Source organism: Limanda limanda, chromosome 3 (assembly GCF_963576545.1).
Source record: "Limanda limanda chromosome 3, fLimLim1.1, whole genome shotgun sequence".
Lineage (NCBI taxonomy): Eukaryota > Metazoa > Chordata > Actinopteri > Pleuronectiformes > Pleuronectidae > Limanda > Limanda limanda.
The window spans coordinates 25843293-25869617 of record NC_083638.1 but is presented as its reverse complement, the minus strand read 5'-3'; the positions used below and the strand labels follow the sequence as shown (position 1 = coordinate 25869617).

Sequence of the window (26325 nt, the reverse complement as noted above, 5' to 3'; positions counted from 1 at the left end):
GAATAAACCAGAAGAAAAGCAGTCGCGGCCGCTTCAGGCGATTTAAGTCCTTATAAATATTCATTTGATTGTATCAGCGGAATGGAACCTGACTGGCCGTTGGTTTTACAGGAAGGAAACATGGTAGTTAAGCATGTGTATTTGAAGGCGTTAACCATTAAACCACCGAAGGAGTACAAGTACCCAAGTTTTCCATCCAATTTAAAGCCCCCTCACACCTCTCACAGGGAACACACACATCAGTTGGAGAAGGTAAGACACAAAACCTTTTGTCTGAAATAGGTGAAGTTATTTGAAAGTACTTTCTTGCTGTTTTTGACCGTGTCATCCTCTTTTATTGTTGAGCTACAGTGTACGTGAAGTCTGTTGTGTAGTTTTGTGCTTTAAAATAGAGTTAAAGAAGAATAGAGGGCTTTAGTGTTACCATCTTTGTGATTTGTGTTATTGTGCTTGGAGAAACAGTTTTATCTAAAATGTGTTTGGCACAAATAGCTGTTTTACTTACAAATCAGCTTTGTTATTATCTCCTGTTCTACTGACTGCAGTTGCTCAATTGTTGCTTTAAGCTTTTTTAAAGGTGGTTATGCATTAAAATCTAACTGCGGTCGACGTTTAAAACTGTGAAATCTTTGCTTATAAAAGTATTCCATTGGTGATGAATCAGTAACGAGGCCGACATTGTGTTGTTAGTTGGTCTGAGGCCATGTGGTTTGAAATGCTGTGAATATGCCACATTCACAGAGACTCATGGCGAACACAGGAGCCACACCAATGCTGCTCCTGGCTCTCATAGTAAGATGCTGCCATTAAAAAACATACTTTAAACTGTTAATCTTTCATTTACAAAAGCATGTTACTGCATGAGCAGCATCACTAAGACGCAACTTCATATCTCATTTCACAGCTGGTGATACTTTACACTTTAGCACCGTGCTCTGGGGCAAATGTCAAAATCGGTGTCCCTGAAAACTACGATGGTATTTTCCCATGGTATCTAGCCAAGGTAAGACATTTCCATTTACTTGAATCAACCACGCAAATGTTTGAGATATTGTGCTTTTTGGTAAAATATTAAATATGCAATCCTTATGAGTTAGTTTTAAATATTTTCCAACTAAAACCTGGGGGAAGGGTTAAAGCATATAGCTAAGTCTTTTATTTAGCAGGATGACACAAAAAATTTTGAAGGGATTACCAGAAAACTTAATGCAAGTATGCGGGATGGGTCAGAGAAGAATCCATTTAATGTCGGTGCAGATCTCGGTCAAGGGGAAGATCCAAGGATTAGTTTTTCACATTTTAGTTAACTTCAATAATTTCTCATGGGAACAATTATTGGATCTTAATGAAAAATGTTTAAGGCACCGATGTCAATTTGGTGCCAATTGAAATAAGAAATTGGGAATTTAAACGGCAATGTGTAAGAGGACTTTTGGGCCTTTTTGAGATATGTATTATCTGAGTATCCCTCTAGATGTTATATTCGTTATATACTAAATGAGGATGCAGGTTACATTACATTTTGACAGGTTGGCAGTAATTCTAGTTTAGATGATAAATTAATACTGTTGGAACGTGTAAGACTCCACATATGGGAGTGACGTTAAGAATAAATCAGGTGAATGAAAACATCTTTCTTCAGCCTTTTGAGCCAAGACCATAATGGCTCTGTAAGTAGCAAGTGAAAATAGAAAATCGTCTCTTTTTCTCTAACCCGCAAGGTTGGAGATGTACGAACATGCTGCCGTCATTTCCCAGACTATAATTGGAGTGTTCACAATGGTTCTCAGGCGTCACACTCAGCCTCTGCATGCAGCTGCACGGCAGACACGGGGCGGTTTTGTTCGCCCGTGTCACTCAGGCAGCTTTTATGGATGTGCAACAGCGTGAATATCTGGCACTTTCATTAGTTGAGTTTAGAAGTCATCTCATTTTGTATGAAACCCAGTTGTATATTCAGTCTTTTCGTCTGACTGATGTCATTAACACACGTTTAAACAGCACGTTAATGGCCAGAGTGGATGAGTGGGATAATAGTCCTACTCCTGAGCTATAAATGGAAAGGACACAATAATTGCTGCAGATTGGTTCAAGGTAAAAGCTCCTCATGCCGGTGTGATCACTTGTCAGCTTTCACTCGTCATATCTTTCATTTTAGCTTCTTCAATTATCAACATTTTTAACCTTACTAAGTGCAGAAGCACAGTGAGGTTGAACTTATCTTGTGGGTTACTGTGAAGGAGTTGTCCTTAAACAGATCTGGATAAAAATGAAAATGTTCGGGTCCTGTGATATTTATATTTACCTCGGCCAAGGAGAACGTTTCCATCTGTGTGTTTGCTTGTAAGTTAGCAGGATTATACAAGAACTTGAATTTTTGTTTTCTTTTTGTAGAAAAGGTGAATCTTGGTGCGGATCCAGATCAGGGGGCCGATTCAGAACTCTATTTAACATTGCAAGAGATGATGTGATGATTTCTCAGAGGATAGAAATTGTGAAAAAATCAAACTTATATTTACGATTGTCTGCAAATTGGTGCAGATCCAAATAAAAATCTGGATCCGGTGAATTTAAATGTTAATTCACAAGGGGACTGTTTGCCTTATTGGCGATGTGCCATTCAAGAGAAAGTTTAAACTTCATTCAGAGAAATCAGAACATCTAAACCTTATCCCTGCTTATTCAAGCCTTGCTGCAAAGTATGGGCCTTGTATAGGGATAATTTAGGGATAATCAGTCGAAAAGGCAAAGTGCTGGCACAAAGAGAATTTAAAAGGTACATTTGGAATTGTTTTATATTTCTCATATTGTCCATAAAACCATTGAAAAGACTGAAATCAACAATGTGTTGGCTCATCTTTAAACCCCTAGGTCTGTTAATTAATCCTGAAGACATAAACCATTACAAGTGGGTCACAGCTTTTCAGTTTGAACAGATCAGTATTTCCCCAAACAGCTGGCAATGTGGGTTCAGCTGTTCAAACAACAATAAGGTGGGCGCTGTTTTCCGCAGCTGATTAATACACATTTAATGTACTAATGACTTTTTAAAGCAGCAGGACAGCATATGCATGTAAATGGCCGTGTTAATGGTGATTAGTGCACATTAGGATGCACGTGACTTGCTTTTAATTGGGCCACAAACTGTTTAATGAATGTTCCTCTCCTCACTGCAGCTCCACAGCCTGCCCAGTAATTACAGCGACCTGGTGGTAACCGGGGACGATGAGGGGATATTCGGCGTCGACGCTCAGTTTCTTTATGCCCTGAAACCGCTGGACAGAGAGAAACAGCCGTCGTACTCTCTGCAGGTAGCACACCACACTGTGTCACTAGTGGGGAGTTTGTAAATATCTAAGTCTTGCTTGGGATATTTTTCAGAACTTGTACTTCAGACACCCCATAGTATTTGTACAGAAAATATCAGAGTACGGCGATTTGAGAACACAGCAGGAAAATGTCCACATAAAAACAAGTGGCTGTGTTGATGAACTTTCTCACTGGCAACAGATGTAAAACTGCAAACTTTTCTTGTTGTTGTGTCCACGTCTGACACTCTGACAAACTCCTGCTGTCTTTTTTTAAGAAAGGCAAACTGTGTGGACACAATTTCCCAGGGTTGAGTCTGAGGAATAATTGGTCTTTGGATTGTCGTGATGTTCTCCTTCGAAGGCTCATGCGCACCACTTCCAGAGGGGGCTATTTAAAGATGCTTTGTGTGTTTGTGCGTGCAGGTGTCCTTCAGAGCCTCAGTGCACAGACAGAGCTTCACTGTCGAAGTGTGTGTCATCGACAAGAACGACAACGTGCCCACGTTCCTCGGGGAGAGCATGCGAGGCAGCGTGCAGCTCGGCCTCCTCAAAGGTACGAGAACCTGGAGCCCTGAAGCCACCGTCTGACTCAATCTGGGCCAGTCGATTAAAATGTTATGTTAAACTCAGTAATAATAGAATAAATGATGTGGCGACGCAGAACAGCTAAAATGACTTCTCTGCAAACTGCTACAAGGCTCAACAACCACATGGGCTCAGATAGGACATTACTGACCCTGCACCCCCCCTCAGGGATCCCATTCATGCAGGTGGCGGCGCTGGATCGAGACGACCTCGACACTGCTCATGCCGACCTGCGGTTCAGGCTCATGGAACAGACGCCCAGGATTCCCTCCAGCCAAATGTTCTCCATCGGCTCCATCACTGGAGAGGTCTCCCTCACTGAGGAAGGTCAGTCCCAGACAGTGACAGAGGAGAACACCCTACAACTTGAGGCGTTCTCATGTCTTTGTTGAATGCTACCAGTCTCGTAGTAGCTAATTACTAACCTTGCCACAGAAACAGCCAATTAATAATTTGCATTTATTCATATCAACCAATGAGTAACAAGAAATAGTTTTGCAGCATTGTCAGTAATGAAGCACAGTATTTACACTGGCCACATTTCTTTAAGACACAAAATGAATGTGTTCCAAATATCGAAACTGTGTTTGTTTATGTAGAAGTAAGTGAATTATCAATTTACTTCAAATGCTAAATATGGTTATCAATAGAATAGAATACAAAAGAGCCATTCCTGCATGTACAAAAGAAAACAAATAGAGGTGCTTCTGAAAAACAGTGTTAATTTAAAAAGAAAAGTTTCAGAATGGTTCAAATCTGAAGACACAAAACAATAAATGGGACTAATAAATACTAATAATTATAGAATTGTGGGTTTGTTACTGCACAGAATTGATGTTACATTTGAAATAGACTGAGGTCACCCAATGAACTCCCTCTCTTTAACTCACATAATACCTACTAGTTATAATACCAGTGGTTTTTACAACATGATTTGAAAAACGAGGAAAAGTTTCAAATCATGAAAATGAAAAAGCTTCAGTGATGCATCCTTATTTCATTAGTTATTTCAAAGAGTTTATTTATTTGTCATTCTTACTGTGTTCTTACTATGTATGAAATGTGATACAAATAATATCTTGTGATGAGACACAACATGATGCACTTAGACTTTATTGGCCAATAACAGTTAATTTAATCACATGCACATACAGAACACACACACACACACACACACACACACACACACACACACAAACACACACACACGAACACACACACACACACAGATATACTCAAGATGCAGTAAAGTCCTGTGTGTGCTGCTGCTATTCCTGTAGCCTCTGGTTTGGTCCTTTGTTCGTCCTGGCAGGAGCCGGACGACTTCCACGCTCGCTGGTCTCTCGCTTCCGGCCGACATCTCCACTGGTTCCCTTCAAATTACCTTCTTGATTTTCTTTTTTTAAGTGAGCTGTGACTAACGGTTAGAATTGCCATTGCAGTGGGTGTTTTTGTCATTTCTCTCCATCTGAGCAATAAGTTGGAAATGGAGTGATAAAAAAACAGCACACAGGTGGCTCTGCTAGGCAGCAGCGTGTTAAATGAAGCGTGTGATGTGTGAAATGTCGCATCTTTTTGATGGGAACTACAGCCAATGACGGGTTTCATGTTTTTCCACAAGTCTCCACGTGTAGTTATTTGAGTGTTTCTTGAAATGGGTTATTTTCCGTTGCGTCAAATACAGCACCGATGTATTTGTAAAAGAGATACATGCTGAAATAAAGTGATTGTGAAATAAAGAGTTCTTGTATTGAATTCATCCCCCTGTGACCACCAGGAGCCTCCACTCTGGACCCGGAGATGTGCGGCCGCTACAAGCTCTCGGTGATGGTGAAGGACATGGCCGGGAAGGCCAACGCTTTCTTCACCACCGGCATCGTTACCGTTGAGGTGACAGGAAACACCTGGGCCTCCCCTGACCCGGTGCGACTCCAGGAGAACCTGCCGGGCCCCTACCCCATCCCCATCTCTCAGGTGTGTGCAACGCAGACACACAACAACCTCCAGCGTTTTCGCTCATCTTCATTCAAGCCACTTTTACTTATTTTAGCATTAATCATGCAAACAACGTGGGGCAAGTGCGGGACATTGTGTGAATGCAGTTCCGACTGTTATCATATTAAGATTAATCAAATTCTGTCAATAGCCTGGACTGAGTAAAGTGGCATCACGTTGCCAGCTGCTGTTTTTAGAGCCTCTTGGGTCCTCCTAAGTGACCAAACGCTGAATTATTGATGCTGTGCAAATGCCATGGATCCTTTCAGGCTACTGAGTCACTTCAACTCCCATGACCACCCACTCTCCCACCCACTGACCACCACAGCCACCACTCAGAGCAGTTTGATTAAAAAACAGCTTAATGTCCAGTAAAATAAATGATGTTTCAAACACGGAGAAATTTGTGTCAGACTCAATAAACAGTAAGAATATGTTGCAGACTGCTTGATACCTCAAGTGTCAAACAACCTTCACATTTGATTTGTTTATTAATTCAATCAACAACTGAAAAATGAATCAGCAATTACTTTTATTAATAACTCAATAATTCATAGTCATTTTTCCAAGCAAAAAAGCCGAACATGATTTGGTTCCAGCTTCTCACTTGAGTTTGTTTCCGCCCTGCATGCCAATAAAGTTTGTTAGAACAATGGAGGAAGCTACAGCCGTAACTATGGTGATGTTGTGAGGATATGGGTACATTTTCTGTTCACAGAACTTTTTGGATGTTCTCAAAATGTTCCCAAGCCCACAGACTCAGTGTCTGTTTGTTTGAGGACCAACTCCAAACAAAAGTGTTGCCTGACGATATCCGATCATCAATCTGGTTAAAATTGATATTTTTAAGCAGCTAACTCTTTTGTTGGAGGGTTTCTCTCAGCTTCCTGTAACAGACAGGTCTCTGTGTCTGAACACCATCTTACCTCTGGCTCATCATTATATCCATATCAGCTACATGTCTATAAATAGCTCAATAGCCCTCATAGGTTTTTCCAAACAAATGGAGTAAAGAAAACTAAATGGCCGACGGCGGTTGTGCTTTTTAAAGAAATCTTGAAATGCACAGACTGAGTGAGTGAGACAAAGACTCGTGTGAAGTCGATTCTGCCGCTGAATTAAATGCAGCGTGCGGGTTCTGCTGCGAGTCACCGTGGCCAGTAGATACATCACATTACCTCCCCCTCCTCCTGTCTTCTCCCACCTCCCCCTCACTCGCCCTCAGCCTCTCATCTCTCCTGTTCGAACAGCCCCTTCCACCCACCGCACATGTGTGGATTCACAAGCGTGGGCACATTGGAATTATTTTGTTTGTCATATTTTCAAAGGCGAGTTGAAATCTACCAAAAAAAAAATGTGTCTTGCAAGTTTAATTCCCCAACAACGCTTCAGGACAGATAGTTCTGAGACTCATTCATTAATCATTTTGATATTAATAAATAAGCGTATTTGTAAATGCGGGTATGTGATGTTATTTTGCTGAGATTGTGTATTCGCTTTATGTTTTAATTTAAAAATATGCAAGGGAGTGAGAAACAAAGCCTCTATTGTTCCATGTCTCACTCAATCATGTAAAACCATTTAGTTACAGCGTCCCATTTGTCCTCACCCTGACTCTAAATCACACAGAACAGGATTAGGTGAACGTGGATGTTTACTTGGGGGAAGCCTCATCTCGCCCACTCTGAGTGATCGTACATGCTGCGCTCCGTGGGTGGTGGGACTCACCGCTGTTATGACACACACAGATACAGTCTTGTTCAGACACACACTCCGTGGATCTCTCTCCTCCCTCCGCTGCTGCCTGGGATAAATGGAGCGGTCGAGTCCACATCCGCTCATCAGTGACAGATGTTGTGCCCACACTGTCCTTGGTGTGACAAAATTTTGACAGATGCTGGAATGAAATCTGCTGCTCAACGTGCTTTTCTGCGTTTCCTCCGTCGTCTGTCTCTGTGTGGAAATCAGTCATAAGCTGAGATGGATGTTGAGATCAATTTGACTGATTCTGCAGTCGGATCAAAATGAGCTCTGGGTTTGATTCTTAATACGAAACCGAGGCATTTGTGATGATAGGTTTGCGTCACTGGGGCTCGGGAGGTTAATTTAAATCTGTTATCTATCGCATGTTTCTGATTGCCTGCCTAAAACTTGGGTTATGTAATGTAATCAGTGGAACTACTTGAACTTAGTAATGCAATCCATTGAGACTTTGGAGTGGAAGTGTGTCCTCAGAGCCTGCGAATGAATGAGTCAAAGCTCTTAACCGCATCAGTTTTCGCAGTCAAATGAAATCTGATTATTTGCTGCAGGATTGGCCTGAGCCCCACCTGACCTTCGTCATGGAATCATCACCAGCGTTCAATACTACGACTGATATGTGCATCATCAATACCCGTCAGCGAACGTTACTCATCGGACAGGATCTGACGTTGGTGTGAACACCAGGCTGCTATAGTCAGTACTTTCTCCACTATAACAATAGATCAGATGATTGTATATAATGTCGAAGGCCTCACTCATATTGTCAAGTCCTCAGGTCGATTTCGCTTTACAGAACCATTTAGCTTCTTTTAGCTTTGTGTTTTCCCGCCTCCTCCATATTATTAGATTGACAGAAAACTAAAAAAAAATTGCAACAAAAATACATCTTCCTCAATTTAGAACATTCTTATCACACTGATGTTTGCTCGAATGCTATGTTTGGTTTTGGCTTCAATTAATTATTTACGCTTTAGTTGTTTTGACAGGACCCTGGCGGGTCCGTCCCCTGATCACTGATCGACTACTGCTTAGACTCTCCTTACACTCCGAGACATTTCTGGTTAGTTGGAGGAAGCGGAGATGCATCGCAGATCTTTGTTTACAGCTGATGGTTCATTCTCACTCCAAGAAGCTCTGAAAACTCAGTGTAAGCTCATTTGCTAAACCTGCGCCGCGACAAACAACAGACATAGATATAGCTGATGAGGAAAGTTTCCCATTTAGATGACTAAAAAGCCAGAGGTGGTGGAGATAGAACAAGGCTTTAAGGTGTGAGAATTAAAAGGTGGCCAGAAAAGTGACTCCAAGTAAATCAGATGAAGTTCCCTATCTGCTGAAGGTGTAAATAATGTGTTTGATGGCCTCCCGAGCTTGTTTACACTGCCCCCAAGAGGGAGATTTGAATTTTTAAACCGCCAAAAAATCATCATCATTAATGATAATTTCTCAGAGGGGACATATTTTGATTGCTAGCCCTCTTTTACCAAGAGATATTCAGTTTGTTATTACTAAAGACAATGAAAGGAAGCAAATAAGAGGCAATGACAGCAACATTTTGTGACTTTTTACTTGACAATGGACAAAGACGATTATTGAATTATCAAAATAGAAACAGATTAATTTGCTATCGATTGGATCCATGAACAGACAAGTTGCATTAGCTGCAGGGCATCACGCTCTTTTTGTGTAATTCAGCAACTGCTTCCTCTCTGCAGCGCCTCCGAGAAAAGCACACACGCAGAAAACACTCTTGACGCAGCCCGAACTATCGAGGGAGACGGAAAGTGCTCTGCAGATTCGAACACTGACGGAGGCAAAACAGATGACCTAATAGTTGTTTTGTACAGAACTTTATATAGAGCAGACAGTGGTCATCAATCAGCTCTATCAACATGTAACTTCTGAGGTCCAGAAACACAGCATAACACTCGGAGGCGGCCAGCTGTATTGAAGTGGCTTGGTGTATACAAGAGCCGAGCATTTGGGCAGCCATCTCCAAAACAAGGGAGGAGTGTGTGACAGTGAGCTGAGCAGATACACATGCCCTGGGTGTGTATCAGCTGTGCCGTGACCGGGCTCCTCTCCTTGTTGGGTGCTGTTTGATGGCGAACATGCGTCCTTTCAGCTCCACTGAACAGCGCTCTGTCAAGGGCTGTAAAGCAGAGTGGAAAATCCCCTTCAGCCTGCATAGTTAGTTTTGGCTGCGCTCTCTGTTCCACATCATTGTCATTGCATTTGGATGGCTCCTTATCATGTAAACAAATGGTTGCTTAGCTTTGTGCTTACACATCATGCAGGTCCTGCTGCAAAGCTGCGCAGGTTTGTAGTATATTGGCGCACCCAGATAAATAATAAACTTTAATAACATAATTTTTTTTTGTTTTCATAACTTTGTGTTTGTGTGTGTGTATGTAGGTCAAATGGAGTGGAAGTCGGGCCCAGTACAGTCTAGATGGGGAGTTTCCAGAGATGCTCTTCACCATCAGCCGAGAAGGAGTCATTTATCTCAATGCTCCTCTGGACAGAGAGACTCAAGACCAGGTCTGTGCAGCTGCAAGCAAAAACACCTCCAGTGCCCAGTAGTGAATGTGCTCATGTGTTTACTGTTTAACATATCTAAACATTAGAGCTGTAGGGCTACACTGCTCCTTCAGGCCTGGCACAAGCCCTAATTCATATATTTGAATATGTAACAAAACTGTATCTGTCCACAAGGTTCGCTCTGATTCAAAGGTACTTTACTTACAGGTTCTCACAAGATGCTCTCTTATAAAACCAACGGAACCACACAGATTTTATCCACTTTTTAATTATTTGCAGCCGCTGATGGCACCAGAGCAGGATCATGAATTAATATGCCAAAGAAAAACATCATCAAGCGACACATGCAATTGCAGTAATCAATATCTCATGTTGTTCATGAAAAGAAAACTCAAATTTACAAACAGTTTATGAATCTTAATGATTTTATTAAAGGACCTCTGAGCGCAGAGAACAAGCTATTTTTATACTGAACAGGGGTGATTAAGGAGAAAAAACTGAAGAGCTGCTCTGTTCCTTGTACATATCCAGCCTCTGGCACAATACAATAATTGTATTATGACAAGGGTTATAAACCATATGTTCCAGTTCAAAAGTTCCTTGCTTCAGACTAACAGAAAGGTCAATATTTCTTGGTTACACTCTTGAGTTGTGAACACAAGTGAAGCCCCTGAGACCCCTGACTGGCTCAGTGAACAGTACATTCTGGCACAAATGCTCAAGTGGTCAAAGAACAACACGGACTAATACATAATGCTGAACTACATCAGAGGAAGTGGTTATCTTTAAACCAAAGTGTCGAGCACACTGCACTTTCTGTCTTCTGTAGAGACATGTAGGTTGAAAATGCATCACCAGCCTGATCAGCTCTACTGATTAAGTGGTAGAGGAAGTTCCCAAACATTTTACCAAAGAAAAGGTAATAGACCAAATTGTACTCGAGCAAAAGCAAAAGTACAAAATTAACTTCTCTACTTTAGTGAAAGAAATGTATTGCTCTTGAACGTACATAAAGTATCCAAAAGTTAAAGTACTTGCAGTGTGTTTCCTATTCCCTAATGCATGGGTCTGATTCTCAGCTGTCGCGTATTTGCTGCTGCAGGTGATCTATTCTTGTGGAAGGAGGTGGGGTTAAATGTTACCTGTCGCTCTGATTGGATCAATGGAGCAATTTCCCTTTTGTTATCGATTACTTTCCAAAAATATATAGAAAAAACAATGTGGAAATGTCACACAATGCTTTGTAAAAAAGAAAGCACGGATTTTGGCTGATATATGTTGTGGAGTAAAAGTTAAAATAACCTGAAACTAAAGCTGTTTAAGTTAAGTACAGATACAGTTACATCCCAACTGTAGCTGACTTTAATAGAAAAAGATCAGATTAGTTCGCATTTATAAAAATGTCACTTTCCAGGACATTTAAATTGATTTAAAGAAGAAAAAAAGGAAAAGGTGAAGTAAGGAAACTTTTTTCTATCCTGACTGATTGAAAGAATCTAGATCCATCACACCAAGGATGAATGATAATCCATGGATGTGTTAAAGAGCCTCTTGTCTGAATACAGCTCCATCAGTCAGGCTGTGAACTTCATGAGTGATGGAGCCTGTGGAGCCTTTTCACAGCGTAAGCTTCATGCATCCGTCTGCCAGGGGAGAACAAAGTGATGAATTTGGAGGTGCACTTTCACTTCCATTCATTTGTCCATCCGTCCATCCATCCACTATAAATCAGCCCATCCGTCTACTGCAGGATAACTTTATCTTTTACATTACTTCCTTTATTTCAATATAATAATATAAAAGCTTTTACAATCAATAATATTTGTCCTGACAGTTCCAGATCAGCATCGTGGTTGAGCGTCCGGACGGCAGAGAAATAGCCAAGCCCGTGGAGCTGAGGGTGATGGTGGGCGACGCCAACGACAACAGACCTACCTTCCCACAAGCTCAGTACCACACTGTGGTGAAGGAACTGGCCGCTCGAGGTAACCGGCCGGTTCCTCACTCAACAATTGAAAAGGTTTTTGTAGAAATTGACTGACTGCATTTATTTAAGTCTCCCTTTAGCTACTAGGAAAGGGGCTGCAGTGATTTGTCAATTGATGATAGAAGGATAATCACTGAACACTATAGTATGAAGATTTCAGTCATATTAAACTGATTATCTTTGGGGAAAACGTAACGTCTCTACGAAGGTATGAGTATAATTGTTTATTTCAGTCCTAGAAAATACTGTCCAGAACTGCTCTGAATAATCAGTTTACAGTAGGAATTTTACATATTGCATCACAGAAGTGATATTTCTAGTTGAAAATTAAAAGCAGTACTAATGTGTCTTTAATTACTCACAACCCACATAAAAGAACATCATAATGAGGCCTCTGAATAATTGTAATGGTCACATTTACTCCATAATGGGAATATTGTTTTGCAACAAGGCAGAGAAACGCTGTCTGGAGGCGACGCTGCAGTGATGAAAAGGCCGAGAGTGCCAGATACCTTTTGTGAAAGCAGAGTGGGAGTTTTGCCAGGACTCGGAGGGGAAAGCACCATCGCTTCTGCCCGTGCTCATAAAAAGCACATGGCGTGTTATGACAAATAAGGTCCCGCCATAAAAGCTTTTTTGTTGACGCTCGAGAACGGATGATTCTGGGAAATGAATCAGCCAGGACAATCTGTTAATCTAAATGAAATCGCTGAGTGAGGATTAAATGAGACAGCTATTGTTATATCCATCCTCCCCCTGATTCTAATTTGGTGTGTTACTGTATCTCCCTACAGAGAGAAACTGTTTAGGTTCTTTGGATGTGCACAGACCTGGGAAAACTGGGATGAAGTGTGATGTAGTCAATGACAGTTGTTTATATTTAAAATATAAAAAAAGAAAAAAAATTTAGGTTTGTCCTGAGTTTGAGAGAGCTTATCATTTTTCTGTCATATCCCAAACCAGGGACAGAAATCCTCACAGTGCAGGCGGCCGACAACGACGATCCCAAGACGGACAACGTGCGGATTTTTTACCGTTTAGTCGGGCAAATTCCAGAGAGTCCTCGTGCCCTCTTCAGAGTGGACCGTGACTCGGGGGTCATCTCGGTCCAAGCAGACAGTATGGAGGGCACAGCACCGCAGTATACTCTCACCATCACTGCTGAGGACGCCAAAGGTGACTATGGATAGATGCATGAATGCAGCCTTCTTTTTAAAGCCATATTCAATTTAACAACCTCACCTTCCTCTTTTTATTTTCCCGAGAATGGGCCCTTTATATTTAAATAGACCATATTTACATCAGGAGTGGGTCCTTTCTACGGAGGCAACCATGTTACAGTAGCCCAGACTGGACTAGCTATGACAACTAAAAGTTACTCAAGGTTCTCCTTCATGTTTGGAAGGGAAGGCTGAGGTGAGGGGTATTTAGCAGCAACATGCAACGTCACCACTAGATGTCGCTGAATTCTACACCCTGAACCTTTAAACAACAATCATTTTGAGGAAATTGTTATGAACCAGTTGATTCATAAAGCAGCGGATGTGCTAGAGAGCATCATAATTCCATGCATATGTAAATCAGCTCTCATAATAGAAAAGCTATTTAACCTCGTGGGCGACTGCGTCAGTGGCTTCAATGATGCTACGGCGTCCATCGGATGTATGCTAGCCTCTGGTCGGGTGACAGATAATGTGGTCTGAATGAGAATGACTCATGGATCGGGGGGGAGGGGGGGCGCTGAACCTGAGTCACTAACAGAGGCTGTGATGATGTCCCTGGCAGGTTTAAACAGCTCCTGCACTGTTGTTGTGACGGTGCAGGACGAGAACAACAACCCGCCAGTCTTCTCCCGACATGAGGTACGGAATCACGCTGTTCAAACACACTCACTCACAAGCACACGTAGCATTCAGGACAAGATAAACAATGTGGTTGTAAGAAAAGACTAAAGCTAAACATCACAGGCCGTAATTAGTGGCTATTGGACTGCAGACTTTGAATCTACTCTGCAGGTCACTGATCTAATTTTCATGGCGGGGAACTAAATATGTCCTCTAATCTCCGGCTTATGGCGATAGGACCGTGTTATTGGAGGAGTTTTATTCAGTTCTTTGTACTCACAAGTGGATCCTGTTATCCGAGTCTGATCTCATGAGGCTTTCTTTGGAGACTAGTTTCCACTCATTAATTAACGGCCAAATCTACGTCATGACGACATCCAGTGGCATTAGCGTGATAGATAGTTACGTAACAAACTGAATCAGATGATTCTTTATTTCAATGGTTTGCTGGAATAAGCAAGTTCTCAGAGGGACCCTAAAAACTATTTTCAAATCAATTAAATTTTATCTGTATATCCTGTATTGACAAATCACAAGTTGTCTCATAGGGCTTAACAAGGGGAGACATCCTCTGTTCTTAACCCTCAACAAGAGTGAGGAAAAACTACTAAAGAACCCTTTTAGCTGGGAATTAAAATGTAGAAACCTCAGAGAGAGCCACATCTGAGGAGTCCCTCTCCCAGGACAGACAAGAAGTGCAGTAAATGGCGCGTGTAACTGAACACATCAGCAAAATCCAGTGAAGCAAGGCGTTGCTCTCATCGTTGTGTTGCAGCTGCTAGTATATGAAAGAAAAAATAGGCTAAAGATAGGCAATTATAGAAAATCCCCTCAGTTCCACCCACATATATAATAGAGGAGAGAGAACAGTCACGAGGGTTGATAGTTACGTGGGAGAGCCATCACGCTGCGATAATGGGGAGGCAGTCTCAGGCTGTTCTTTCCGTCAGACTGCGGTGACACTGAAAGATTTTTGCGGACATTATGAGCTGTGAAGGAACGTTTTATTTTGACGGAGGAGAGAGAGGCACCGCTTTTAAATCTAACAGCGGAAATTGGCTGCAGAGATTTGGCATGACTGTCCAGACCAACAAAAGGATACATGATAAAATATTAAAGGGTTGTTATCTTTGACAAAAATATCTGGCGTCTTTGTGTCGTTATTACAAACCAGGATTTTAATTATAAGCCTTTCAAACAAACAATTGTTAAAGCTGAATGCTGAGATGTGTTTGCTCAGATAATGGCCACCACACAGACACACACACACACACACACCACAAACACAGAGGTGGAAAATGCTCTTGAGCGGGTCACGCCTGAGTAGTGCAGCTTTTTCCATGCCGATGTGAAGGCAGCGCTATAGGGGGGTGATGTGGGAGGCGAGTGGTGACAGGGCTGGGTTCAGAGACCCTGCTGATGGGGCAGCCAGATCAGAGCCTGTGGCTGCTTCACCAGAGGACATCTGTGAGTGGTAGATTAAACGGCTGTCCAAACACACAAAGGTGTGTGAATAAAGGTCACCTCACGCCGAGAGGGCAAGCCGGGGCAAACGGAGACTCACATGTAGTCACATACAGCAGATTTATTGATGCGTGACTTATTTGTGAGGATAAAATGACAACATCAACACACAGTAGCTGAAACTTGCTGAAATTAATATTTAATATGATGATTCAGTATCTACTGCAGCTGAATAAAACAAATGCTCTCAAACTACCCTGCCTCCAGTACTGCAGCTCTCTGAAAACTACTTTTCAGGGATATTTTCGTCAAATGTATAAATCAGAAAAGAATATTATCAGATGCATGGGTCCTGACTCTGTGTTGTTTGTAGACCACTTTGTTTTATCTGCTAAAATAATTGCTTATCTTATTTTATTTCATTATTAATACAAAAACTCTAAAAGTGTAAATGCTTATTATAAAGTTAAAAATAACACATTAATATATCACACAGTTAAAACAACCAAATATAGAAAAAAAGCAGACTGCACATTCTACAGTTTATAGTTGTTATGGCCAAAAAAAATGTATTGCAGTGTAAAAACAAATTTTATATTTTGAGGCTGTTTGTTTTGATTATAATTTATATCCATAGTTATGTCATAGGTGTTATAGGTTACACTTTCTGTTCAGTGATTGTATATTTTCTCTCTATGCCCCAACAGTATGGTCCCTTTCACATCCTGGAGGACGCCCCCGTGGGCACCACAGTCACAGCTGTGCTGGCAGGGGACGCAGATGTGCGTGGAGGAGACAGCTGGCAGGTGGACTACCGCTTGGAGTCTGGAAACGAGGAGGAGGTCTTTACCTTAGTGACGGACAAGCAGACCAATGAGGTGTCGCTTGTGCTCTCGAAGGTGAACAACACGAAAACATTCCATAGTTTCTATAAACACAACATCAACGGACCTATACCAAGATCGGGAAACTCTTGCTTAGTCCAAATTGCGATATGTTAATTAAATATTTTTGGGGAAATCCTGTTTAGGGATTGAAAGCGTACACACAGATTCCACTCTCAGGGGCACGACTATAAATGTCAAGGACAATTTTGGGGCTTGGTGCCTTGTGTCTGTCCTCGGTGTCTGTGCAGTCCCAAGATGTCACGTTTGGCTCGAGTCATATTTCAGGAGAATATTCCAATACGTCAATACTTTAGCCTCAAATAAAGTAAAGAGTCCAGATGACAATCAACTGTTTCGGCCTAACAATCTCTGCTGTCCTCGAGGGACCGTCCCCCTTTCAGCAGCATACAATCCGGCACAGCATTTCAGGGATGCAGGGGGAATGTGTCTGTCTTCGTGTGTGTGTGTGTGTGTGTGTGTGTGTGTGTGTGTGTGTGTGTGTAATGATCTTGTCTCTATAAGAGGGCGAAGCGTGAGCCAGGTTATTACTTTCAAACTCTCTGTGGGAGTTGATGGATGTGATTGAACTGTGAGTTGCACAAGGTCTGAGATAAAGCAGGAGATGTCAAAAAGCAAAAAAATGGATGATGTAGCTTTACGTCAGTTTGACACATGAAGACTCTCTTTGAGAAGCTGTGTTTAAAGCTCTTTTAATAACCTCGTGAAATATTCCTATGACTAAATGTGCACCATTCGAAGGGAAACTGTTGTTTTATTTAGCAAATGAGATGAAATATAATAATACAGCTGAAATCTAAATCTTTTGGAAGTAAAACCCCCAGAGGGTTCACACGCTCCTGAGCAAATCCTTTAATACGTCGTGCCAGAATGTGAGGTCAGCGCCACAAGGCAAACAAGTTTCATTATTAGAAATTACACACTGTTCACAGCCCATGAGTGAATAATTAGATTGTGTTGAACAATAATAGCAGTTTACCGCCCGGGCTCGAGGCTGCCCATTGAGGTAAATGTATAATAAACTAGAGGAAGTGAGGAGAATCGAATCAAGGGGAAAGAACTGTACACGTCTGACGTGTCACTCTTTGTTAAAGAAAAATGAAATCGAACTTTACAAGGCTTTTAACTCCTCAATTAATCACGTAGATACGAAATTCAGATTCATCCATCACTAACTCAATGAGTCGTCGGTTTAAAGTGCAAATTTCCTGTTGTAAGAAAATGAGTTGACCCCAAGTGAACCCCAGGCTCCACACGTATCTCAGTGGTAACTAGAATCAGACCCAGTTGAGCCAGAGATCCACTAAGGCTGAATGAAGCTACACACACTCATATAGTAGAAATATAAAAGTAAAAAGATAAAGATGATCTGATAAACAAAACTTGAAGGGAACTTGGTGTATTGTAAACTTATACAATACTGCGAAATATCCATTCTCTGATACAGTTGAAAGGAATATTTTTCACTGTAAAGTCTGGATCGCATTTTTTTTATAAAGATCTCTGATTTATTTCTTGGCAAACCAACAGCCTAATATTGAAATATTAAAGAAAGAGAAAAAAAGAATATCCTGGATCAACCCCCTGATCCGGATCCCTTCCAAAATTGAAAGGGTTCTTTCTTGGGTCATGCCCCAACCCTCCACAACGTTAATGGAAATCAGTCTAGCTGTTTTTTAGAAATCCTGCTAAGAAACAAACAAACAAATGCAGACGAACACATCTCAAATCAAAATTGGCCTTGTCATCAATGCTAAATTAGATTTTACAACGAATTGAAGGGGTCTAAAAAACTTCTGTATTTGTTTTAAGGTTAAATACATCCGTTCACTGGCACCTGTTATGGTGGTTCAGATGACTGACCACAGCCTCCAGGGTCTATGCACATGTTCTGATGCACTGACACACGCTGAGTAGTTGGATGCGTCACTTCCAGTCAACAGCGAGCCTCATGCACCCTCCAAGGTCTGTGTTTCTTCTCCTTGGCAACAGCGCAGCGTGATGTGAGGCGGCGCTGGTTTAATTGTGTCTCGTTTTGTGGCCACAGAGAACACGTTCGAGGAGAAAACCTGACGACTCACACGCTCTCCAAGATGAGATCCAGGAGATTACATTACAAAAATCAAATAAATAGGAGATTCTGATAAATCATGACTCCTTTCTCTTCAATCTGTGTGTTTAGAGACTAATTTCCAATGAATATTTACTATCACACGTTTTTTATTCTGTCCAAAAAAGTCAACAGGTCCCAGTTACTATGTTTTGTTTGTAGATTATATTATTTGAAATCGACCACTCCTTATTGACCTTATTATCTGTACTCCTTATTATGTATTGTTCATCCCAGACAGGCATTGAAAGTGGTTCATGGCTAAACTCATGTACCTATAAATGTCATTTATAGTCTTTTACAATCAACAATTTATATATCAAATGTCCTGTATTGTCAACATCATTTTATATGAATTCCATTCTCATACAAATCTGTCCTACACAGGGATATTCACTGCTTTATCACGAAGCAGTCGTTGTAACATCATGGAAAATTAGTGACCACACTAAATCAACTGTTTTTTCCGCTGTGCCTTCAGTGTCTGCTTCGTATCGGAAACGCAGCAAGACTCTGCCAGTAAAATCATTTTTCTTGGACGAAAGATAAAGAGAGTGGACACAAGGGGCTGTATCGTGTCCCAGATGACATGCTGTGTTTCTTTACTGCGTGGGTGTTGGGCTGTCTGTCAGCAGCCTTATTACATGCACTTGATTCCACAGAAGAAATTCAAAGGTTTGTCTTTGAATTTGTTTCTTGAGCTGTCGCTCTGAGATGTTGAGCATCTTTGAAAATAGGGATAATCTCATTAAATATTGGGGGGGGGGGGGGTGATTTAGCCTATTGAAGAATGCAAATATTAAATAAATAGTTTTTTTTCGCTTAACCTTTCAATACTTTTTCCTGCCCTCCATATGCTTCTCTTCTTCTGTTCAATCTGAGCCCTACGTCGTCCATTTCTAGTCACCTTCTCCCACCGAGAACTCTGCCGTGTGAATCATCTTATTGAATTTTCCATTGAACTTGGTATAAAGTTTGCTGATAAGGTATAACTGCTTCAATAGGCATGGTTTTATAATTTGTAAACTTTCATTCCGAGACGGTACTGTACTAAGGGTCAGGGATACAGATGACACATGACAGTACAATTGTGCACCCAATAGTGAAATGACGATGTTGCATGATGGGAATGGAAAACTATAGCAAAATAACCTCCAACAGTTTGGATATTTAAATGGTAACAAAAATATCTTCAATGTTCCTGTCTTTGATAAAAAACTGTCTCTTCAATGGGATTACTTCACATTGTGGCATTAATTAGAATTTGCAGTGCTTTTAATGAATTCAAGACAATACTATTAACCCTAATTGATGGCAACACTGCAACTGAGATCAAGTCAAACTAAATGTTCTGAATAACGGTATATTCTGTCCTCTGTGGGTGTTTGTTTGTCTTCCCAGGTGTTGGACTTTGAGCGTGAGAGCGAGTACATCCTGGTGCTCAGCGGTCAGAACCCGGTGGCTCTGGTCCGAGGACGGTACGGACCTGCGTCCACAGCCACAGTCGCTATTTACGTGGACGATGTGAACGAGGGTCCGATCCTGTCGCAGAGCCACTACGAGGTGACCGTCAGAGAGGGGGAGGAGCCGGGTCGGGTCATCGCCACCATCCGAGGTTATGACCCCGACTCTCACCCCATCAGGTAGACCTTGGATCAAAACTGTATGAATGACACTCGTGAAATAATGCAGCTCTAATTTGAGAGAGATGCACTTGTTATTCTCCGTGCAGATATTCTCTTCAAGGGGACACAAAGAAATACTTTTCAATAGGTAAATACTCTGGAGAACTGAAGACTGTGCAGGCCTTGGACCGAGAGGAGAACAGCACGTACACCATGGAGGTCATTGCAGTGGATGGACGTAAGTTCACCTTTAGTCTTTTTCTTCATACTGAACAAGTATTTTATCAAAGAGGTCTGTGCTTGTGCATGTTCTATCGATTCAACTAAATGTTATTCAGGTATGATTCAACCTATTAATATATTTATTTAGTTAATCATTCTTTCTCTTTCTACTGAATCATCTTTGTGTGAATCTGGTTGCACTGGGATGTACTGGGAATCATCCCGATGAAATACGATAATTAGCACCAGTACGTCACTCAGTACAGCACATACCTCCCCCCAAAAATTGCCTTGCTCTCACTCACAGATATCATTTCTCTAAAAACTTAGTTATGCTTTTGCGTAATGCAGCAAACAAATCCTGCTGAAAATCAAACCTTCTTGACTTAGATCAACTTTCCAGCTCAACTTCCATCCCTCTGATTCTCACAACAGCTACTTTGATTTTTCAGGGATTAGTTTGAACAGGGAACATAATAACTGAGATATGGATTTGTTCTGTAGGCTTTGTTACCTTGGTGTGAATTTGTTTTTGTCCACATCTCTTTCCATTCACCTCAGGAAACTCTTCCTTATCCGCGTCCACCCTGGTGACAGTGCAGATCCTGGATGTGAATGACAACAGCCCGGTGCTGGTTGGAGACTACTCCTGGAAGTACCTGTGTACTCCTCGCTGGGAGGACCAGGCGCTGGTGTTGGCCTCGAGGGACAGTGACGGACCTCAGCACGGAGGACGCCTCAACTTCTCCCTGCGCAGTGACGCCACGGTTCGGCGGAACTGGAAGCTAACGCCGATAAACGGTGAGGTGAACGCAGACGAGGTGAAGCCAGCCAGGATTAGTGTTGTTAGTCATGACGATAAGAGAGAAGAGGAGGGTCACTCTTTGTCAGGAGAATATCTGTGAAGATTCTCAGTCATCCAGGGCGTTGTATCTACGGTATGGTCTTGTATGTGGGTATCTGGACTTGTTTCTTCAAGACGTTTCACCTCCTACTAAAGAGGCTTCCTCAGTTTTAACGGACTAATGGCGTCGTTGGACCAAACCTCACCCAGTGGTGTGGGGGGGGACGTTCAACACAGGTGATGAGAGAGGTGAAACTTCCTAAAGAAACCCAAGCCAGTCCACTGTCCAATATACACATGCACAATTTCTTAAGGTTTATCAGGGGAAGCTACTTTTCTACATTCATCATAATTAAAACAACTAACTTATTGATTATTAAAGTGGACTCATTCATAATGGAAAGCATCGGGGGTGCAATGAATTTAATATACCATTCAATTTTTTTATATTCTATAATGATGTCGTCATGATCTGCGTAGGTGGTAGGTTCTGTTTCCAATCTTATTGGTTGCCACAGTTCATGCCTGATGACACTATGTGACGTCATTTTCTGACTTCACTGCGATGTCATAATGATGTCATTCCTGCCCTGTTCATACCAGATATGATCATGAATTAGTCATGTCTGTTGTCCCACAGGATGCAGAGATACCTCGTGAGATGAATTTTGAAACGGTGCATGATGTCATTCTCAGACTTCTTTGTCTTTTCCTCCTGATCTCACTTACATCTGATTTTGTCTCTCTCTCTGGCTCCATTATTTGCAGAGATATCTCGGAAAATGCGTTTTTCTGACCTTATTTATGTTGACCTTTGCCCGATCATACCCAAAAGTGAATCAGCTGGAGAGTGGGAATATGGAATATTGCACTTTACCAACGTCCCTCCTCAAGTTCTATCTGTCACACGAACACACACAGGGACCGAAACATGACCGTGCTTATAGGGTATCAAATTATCAATTATATTCAAATCCTGTAGAAAATACTGCAAAATAGGCTCGTATTCATCAAATCCACAAATCCTGACCCGATCTGGAGAGCATGCACAGTGAGCCGTCTGACATTTGCTCCTAAAATAACAGAACAATAAAGAATTGAGAGGACATCTAAAACGTTCCATCATGTTCGATTTTCAAAATGACTCTCACATGGACATGGAGATAAATTACCCCTGCAGATTGAGATGGTTTGTGTCCACTGGTTTGTTCAAAGTAAACAGCTTTGAGTCTGTATTGATAAGAATCTGCCTCTGAACGATACGGAGAGTGAAGAGAAAGTGAATTTATTGGAGAAGACAGATTATCAGGCAGACACAAGGCCGAGCAATGTGACATCACTGATAAATGGATTTTCGAAAGCAGCCCCTTTACTTATGCTTTCACTTACAGGAATTACCGTCCATGGGTAGAGAGTGAAAGAAACAGAGCGATGTGTCCCTGAGCATGTGCAAATCGCCCTCTTCTATTTTTCTTCCGCATAATTTCCCCAGCCCTGTCTGAGACGGGAAATAGAATGTATTTGTTCTTTTTTCGAAAACCGCTCGTGTTGGGCTTTATTTAATCTCAACTATTTACTGCCACTGACGTCTTGTCATATTCAGTCTTTCAAACAGCTCATCCACTTCCCTTCCTGTTTTCTTTTTTAAACCTCCTTCTTTCCTTCCCCTGTTCCTGTTGCTATTGATTGAGCCCAGCTGTAATTATATCATCTGTGTAATTTCTATGGCGTCACCGCTGGGCTCCTGCCAGCTAATGGAGGCTAAAAGAGGAACCTCCCAGAATGCTTTGCACCTGATTGCAGCCAATAATGGCCGTACACCAATGATGTGTGCTTGTGCCAGTGTAACGTCAGCTGTAGGGTTGCCCGTTTGCGTGGCACAACCACAACCACTTGTGAAAGGTCGTGTGTGTGTGTGTGTGTGTGTGTGTGCATGCATGTGTTTGTGTGTGTGTGTGTGGGGGGGTGGGTGCATGCATTTGTTTTTGTGTGTGTCCTCTCACAAATGTGCTGTCCAGCCGTAACGGGAGAGACTTGGTACATCCAGTCTGACATTAACACATTTAATAACATTGCGATGTATAAATACTTTAGCCGGCCACAGATCCGCTCTGTGAAAATGTCACATCAGAGGCTAAACAACGCGGCGATAGAGGATAAAGACATTAGGCGTCTCTTGAGGAGCACGGCACAGCTTGTGCCTCCCCGGCTGACAAATGGAACATGAGGGGGAATGACGGTAAAGGTGCGAGCGTGGAGTTTAAGACCTTCAGATAAGAGTTCAAACAGCTTGATAAACACTTCTCTTTACTGGACAGGGCTTTTACGTCACTCGGCCGGCCGTGTATTTTAGACTGATTTTCTTAGATAAGATAAAGGCTCACTCTCGACAGGCCTCTCCATACACAGCTAAAACCAGTCTCTCCTTCTGTGTTGTGCACTAAGTGGTAACCAGAATTGTGAAAGATTGTAAAGTGGTATATGTGATAATTATTCCGTAGTAAAATCTTGACACAGGCTTCAGTGTTGCAGATGAAACAAAGATTTTATGGCTTAATTTAAAACCTTTTCTGATCAGTAAGCCTGGATTGTGCATTACAACTCGTGCTGCACAGGAAGCAATGCTGTTTGTGCATGTTTCTTTGGCCACCAAATAGGAGTATCAGGATATGTACACCTATTATTTATCAAACGTCATCATGTCTGTTCTGTGTCCTGCTGTTCAGTCATTCTAGCAGTGCAGTTCTAAACCTGCCTGTTTGGAATGGGCTGTTCCCTTGGTCTGTGGTGATGCTGGTTGCAGCTTTCTCTCTGAAACTGTGGAAGTAACCAGTAATCGATCCACAGCAAAGTGGAGACTGGCCACTTAGTCCATGCAGCCCCGAAGCTTTTCATTTAAAGTTCGCTTAACACCAATAGGTTTCAGTCGCCGCTGCCACAGAGCGCTGGTCGCAGGTTTATTCGAAGATTATTAATATTATATATATATATTATAATATATTACTTTTCCAAATTACACCAAATTTATCACTGCTCTTCATTTGGCCGTTAACAATTCACATGCAAAGACTGAAACAGATAAGATGAATGGTTCCCGAAATATGAGTTCCACATACAGACAGTGACTAGTGCAGATTATATGCCAGTGTGATCAAAATGTACCTCCCCCCCAAAAATGAATTATTATACAATGAAAATGTGAAGCGCCTTTTGTCTATAATTGTTATATATTTATAAGAAAAATGTAATAATCAGTAAATTTCAAATTGTTTTTGTTTTTTTACTTCAGATACTCACACCAACCTGTCCTTAAACATCCCCTACCTGTCCCCGGAGGTCTACACCGTGCCCTTCACCATTTCTGACAGCAGCTCCCCCCCCAGGAGCACCTTCATAAACCTGCCAGGTAAATGCTGACGCTCCTGCTGATGAGCCGAAGCGAGCCCGCGGAGGTTACGGGACAAAAGCGTACAAGAACAATCAATAGAGATCAAGCCCTGTGTGCCAGCTTGTCCTATAACTCTGTTCTAATGTGGCTTTACAAATGATTTTTTCCAGCTGCAGGCGTGTGATTACACAGCGATCCGAAAAGTGCGTTCTGCCTAATATAAGCTGCTGACACCTTATATACAAACCACACAACAGCACATAAATTATCGTGCAGATAGATAAACTATATTGCTCAATATAAGCTTCAGAGGTGTAAAGAGTATTGACCTTTGCTTTTAACTGCCTGTACCTTTACAGCTTATCAGGGTGAAGTTCTTAAGCACCTCAGTGAGAGAAGTCACTAGTGAAGCATGTGTGAAAACAAGCTATTACCTTCCAATTGAGATAAAGTTTTCATGCGTTGTTGTCAAATATATGAGCAGGAATGAAGATATGCTTCCAAAACGCATTTTCCATTATTACAAGGACATGTGAAGTTATAAAACAAAACAAATAAAACAGTCCTGAACATAACACATTTTTCCAGTGACTTATATTTCTTTTTTTTAATTAACAACTACGTTTTTGTGTGATGTTTTAAAAAAAACAAGAATCTGAGAGTCTTTGTTTCCTCTTGTTCTTTTCCTGTCAGTGACAGTGTGTCCCTGCAACGTCAGAGGGAACTGCAAAATGGCTGCCAAGCGGTTGCAGGGCATGCCAACTATTCAGTCAGCAGTGGGAATTCTGCTCGGCACCTTTGCAGTCATAGGTAAGAGGCTTCGCGCTGACTCAGCGACTCAGACTCAGTTCACAGACTCAACTTAGCAGGAACAATTGCATAGAAACTCCAGAGCAACTGACTTTGAGATTTGAGGTCCGCTGGAAACTTTCAGGGAATTGTGCAAACTTCAGCTAATGTCTGAAAGCAGCTTTGGTGGCAGGCTGATACAAGATGATATAGATTTGACCGATACTCGATGAAACTGTGAATGTTCACTTATAACTAACTAATTGTGAAATATCCCAGAATATTTTAACAAAATTGTATTTTTCTTCTATTCCAGGAACTATCCTCGTTGTTGTTTTTGTGAGACTGTCCTACCAGAACCCAAAGAGGCCGAGCGAAACAAACCAGGAGAGAGTTCCCCTGAAGATTTCAATCTAATTAAGAAGATAGTGTTTTGTCCGTCCTGCTCAATGTCCTGGACAACAGGGCTAATGTAATAACGTTGCTTTTAGGGCACTGAATCCATCAAGTGACTGTGAATGTCAAAAAATGAATGTATAGTTTATTTCACTTTGTAGGTTTGATGTACACTGACCTAAAAAATTAAAATCCCATAATAGTTGTGAGTTAGTCAAGATGTCATGTGAATGCTCAGTACTCGGGCCTGAGCCTGGGACCCGATGTTGACTTTCATTTTAGGTTTGTCATTTTGTATTGTTGTAGATCAGTACATGGTTCCTATTATATTATATTAGGGACATTTTTAAAACAAAGTCATTATCTGTCATCATTGTTTTAGAATATTAAATTTAGTTGTAATTTTGTGAGAAAGTTTTTTTGGGGAAACCATTAATGAAATGTTGAAATTAAAGTCATATTATTGCAATTAATTGCTTTTGAAAGAAGACAGTGATTTCCTTCCTGTAAATTTATTGACTATTCTCTCAGTGTTTGAAATTATTCTCCAAAACT

General features: G+C 41.5%; 1 protein-coding gene across 1 annotated transcript; it reads left to right on the top strand.

Moving 5' to 3' along the window:
* The first annotated feature begins 747 nt into the window (after nucleotides 1–747).
* Nucleotides 748–25791, top strand: cdh16 (cadherin 16, KSP-cadherin). Its single transcript, XM_061068925.1, has 17 exons — nucleotides 748–792; nucleotides 905–1003; nucleotides 3177–3311; nucleotides 3735–3864; nucleotides 4065–4223; nucleotides 5674–5870; nucleotides 10071–10196; nucleotides 12031–12181; nucleotides 13147–13359; nucleotides 13969–14045; nucleotides 16199–16390; nucleotides 19908–20149; nucleotides 20239–20369; nucleotides 20915–21154; nucleotides 24487–24603; nucleotides 25279–25395; nucleotides 25691–25791. Exons 1-17 carry the CDS (start codon nucleotides 748–750, stop codon nucleotides 25789–25791), a joined length of 2472 nt encoding a protein of 823 aa, XP_060924908.1.
* The last annotated feature ends 534 nt before the right edge of the window (nucleotides 25792–26325 follow it).

What these genes read in the sequence shown, in the direction of transcription:
- cdh16 (XM_061068925.1), top strand. Translation starts at nt 748, where the DNA reads ATGGCGAACACAGGAGCCACACCAATGCTGCTCCTGGCTCTCATA. An exon ending in GGTCTCCCTCACTGAGGAAG is followed by an intron (nt 4,224 to 5,673) that starts GTCAGTCCCAGA and finishes TGTGACCACCAG; the next exon opens with GAGCCTCCACTCTGGACCCG. An exon ending in GAAGCTAACGCCGATAAACG is followed by an intron (nt 21,155 to 24,486) that starts GTGAGGTGAACG and finishes TTTTTACTTCAG; the next exon opens with ATACTCACACCAACCTGTCC.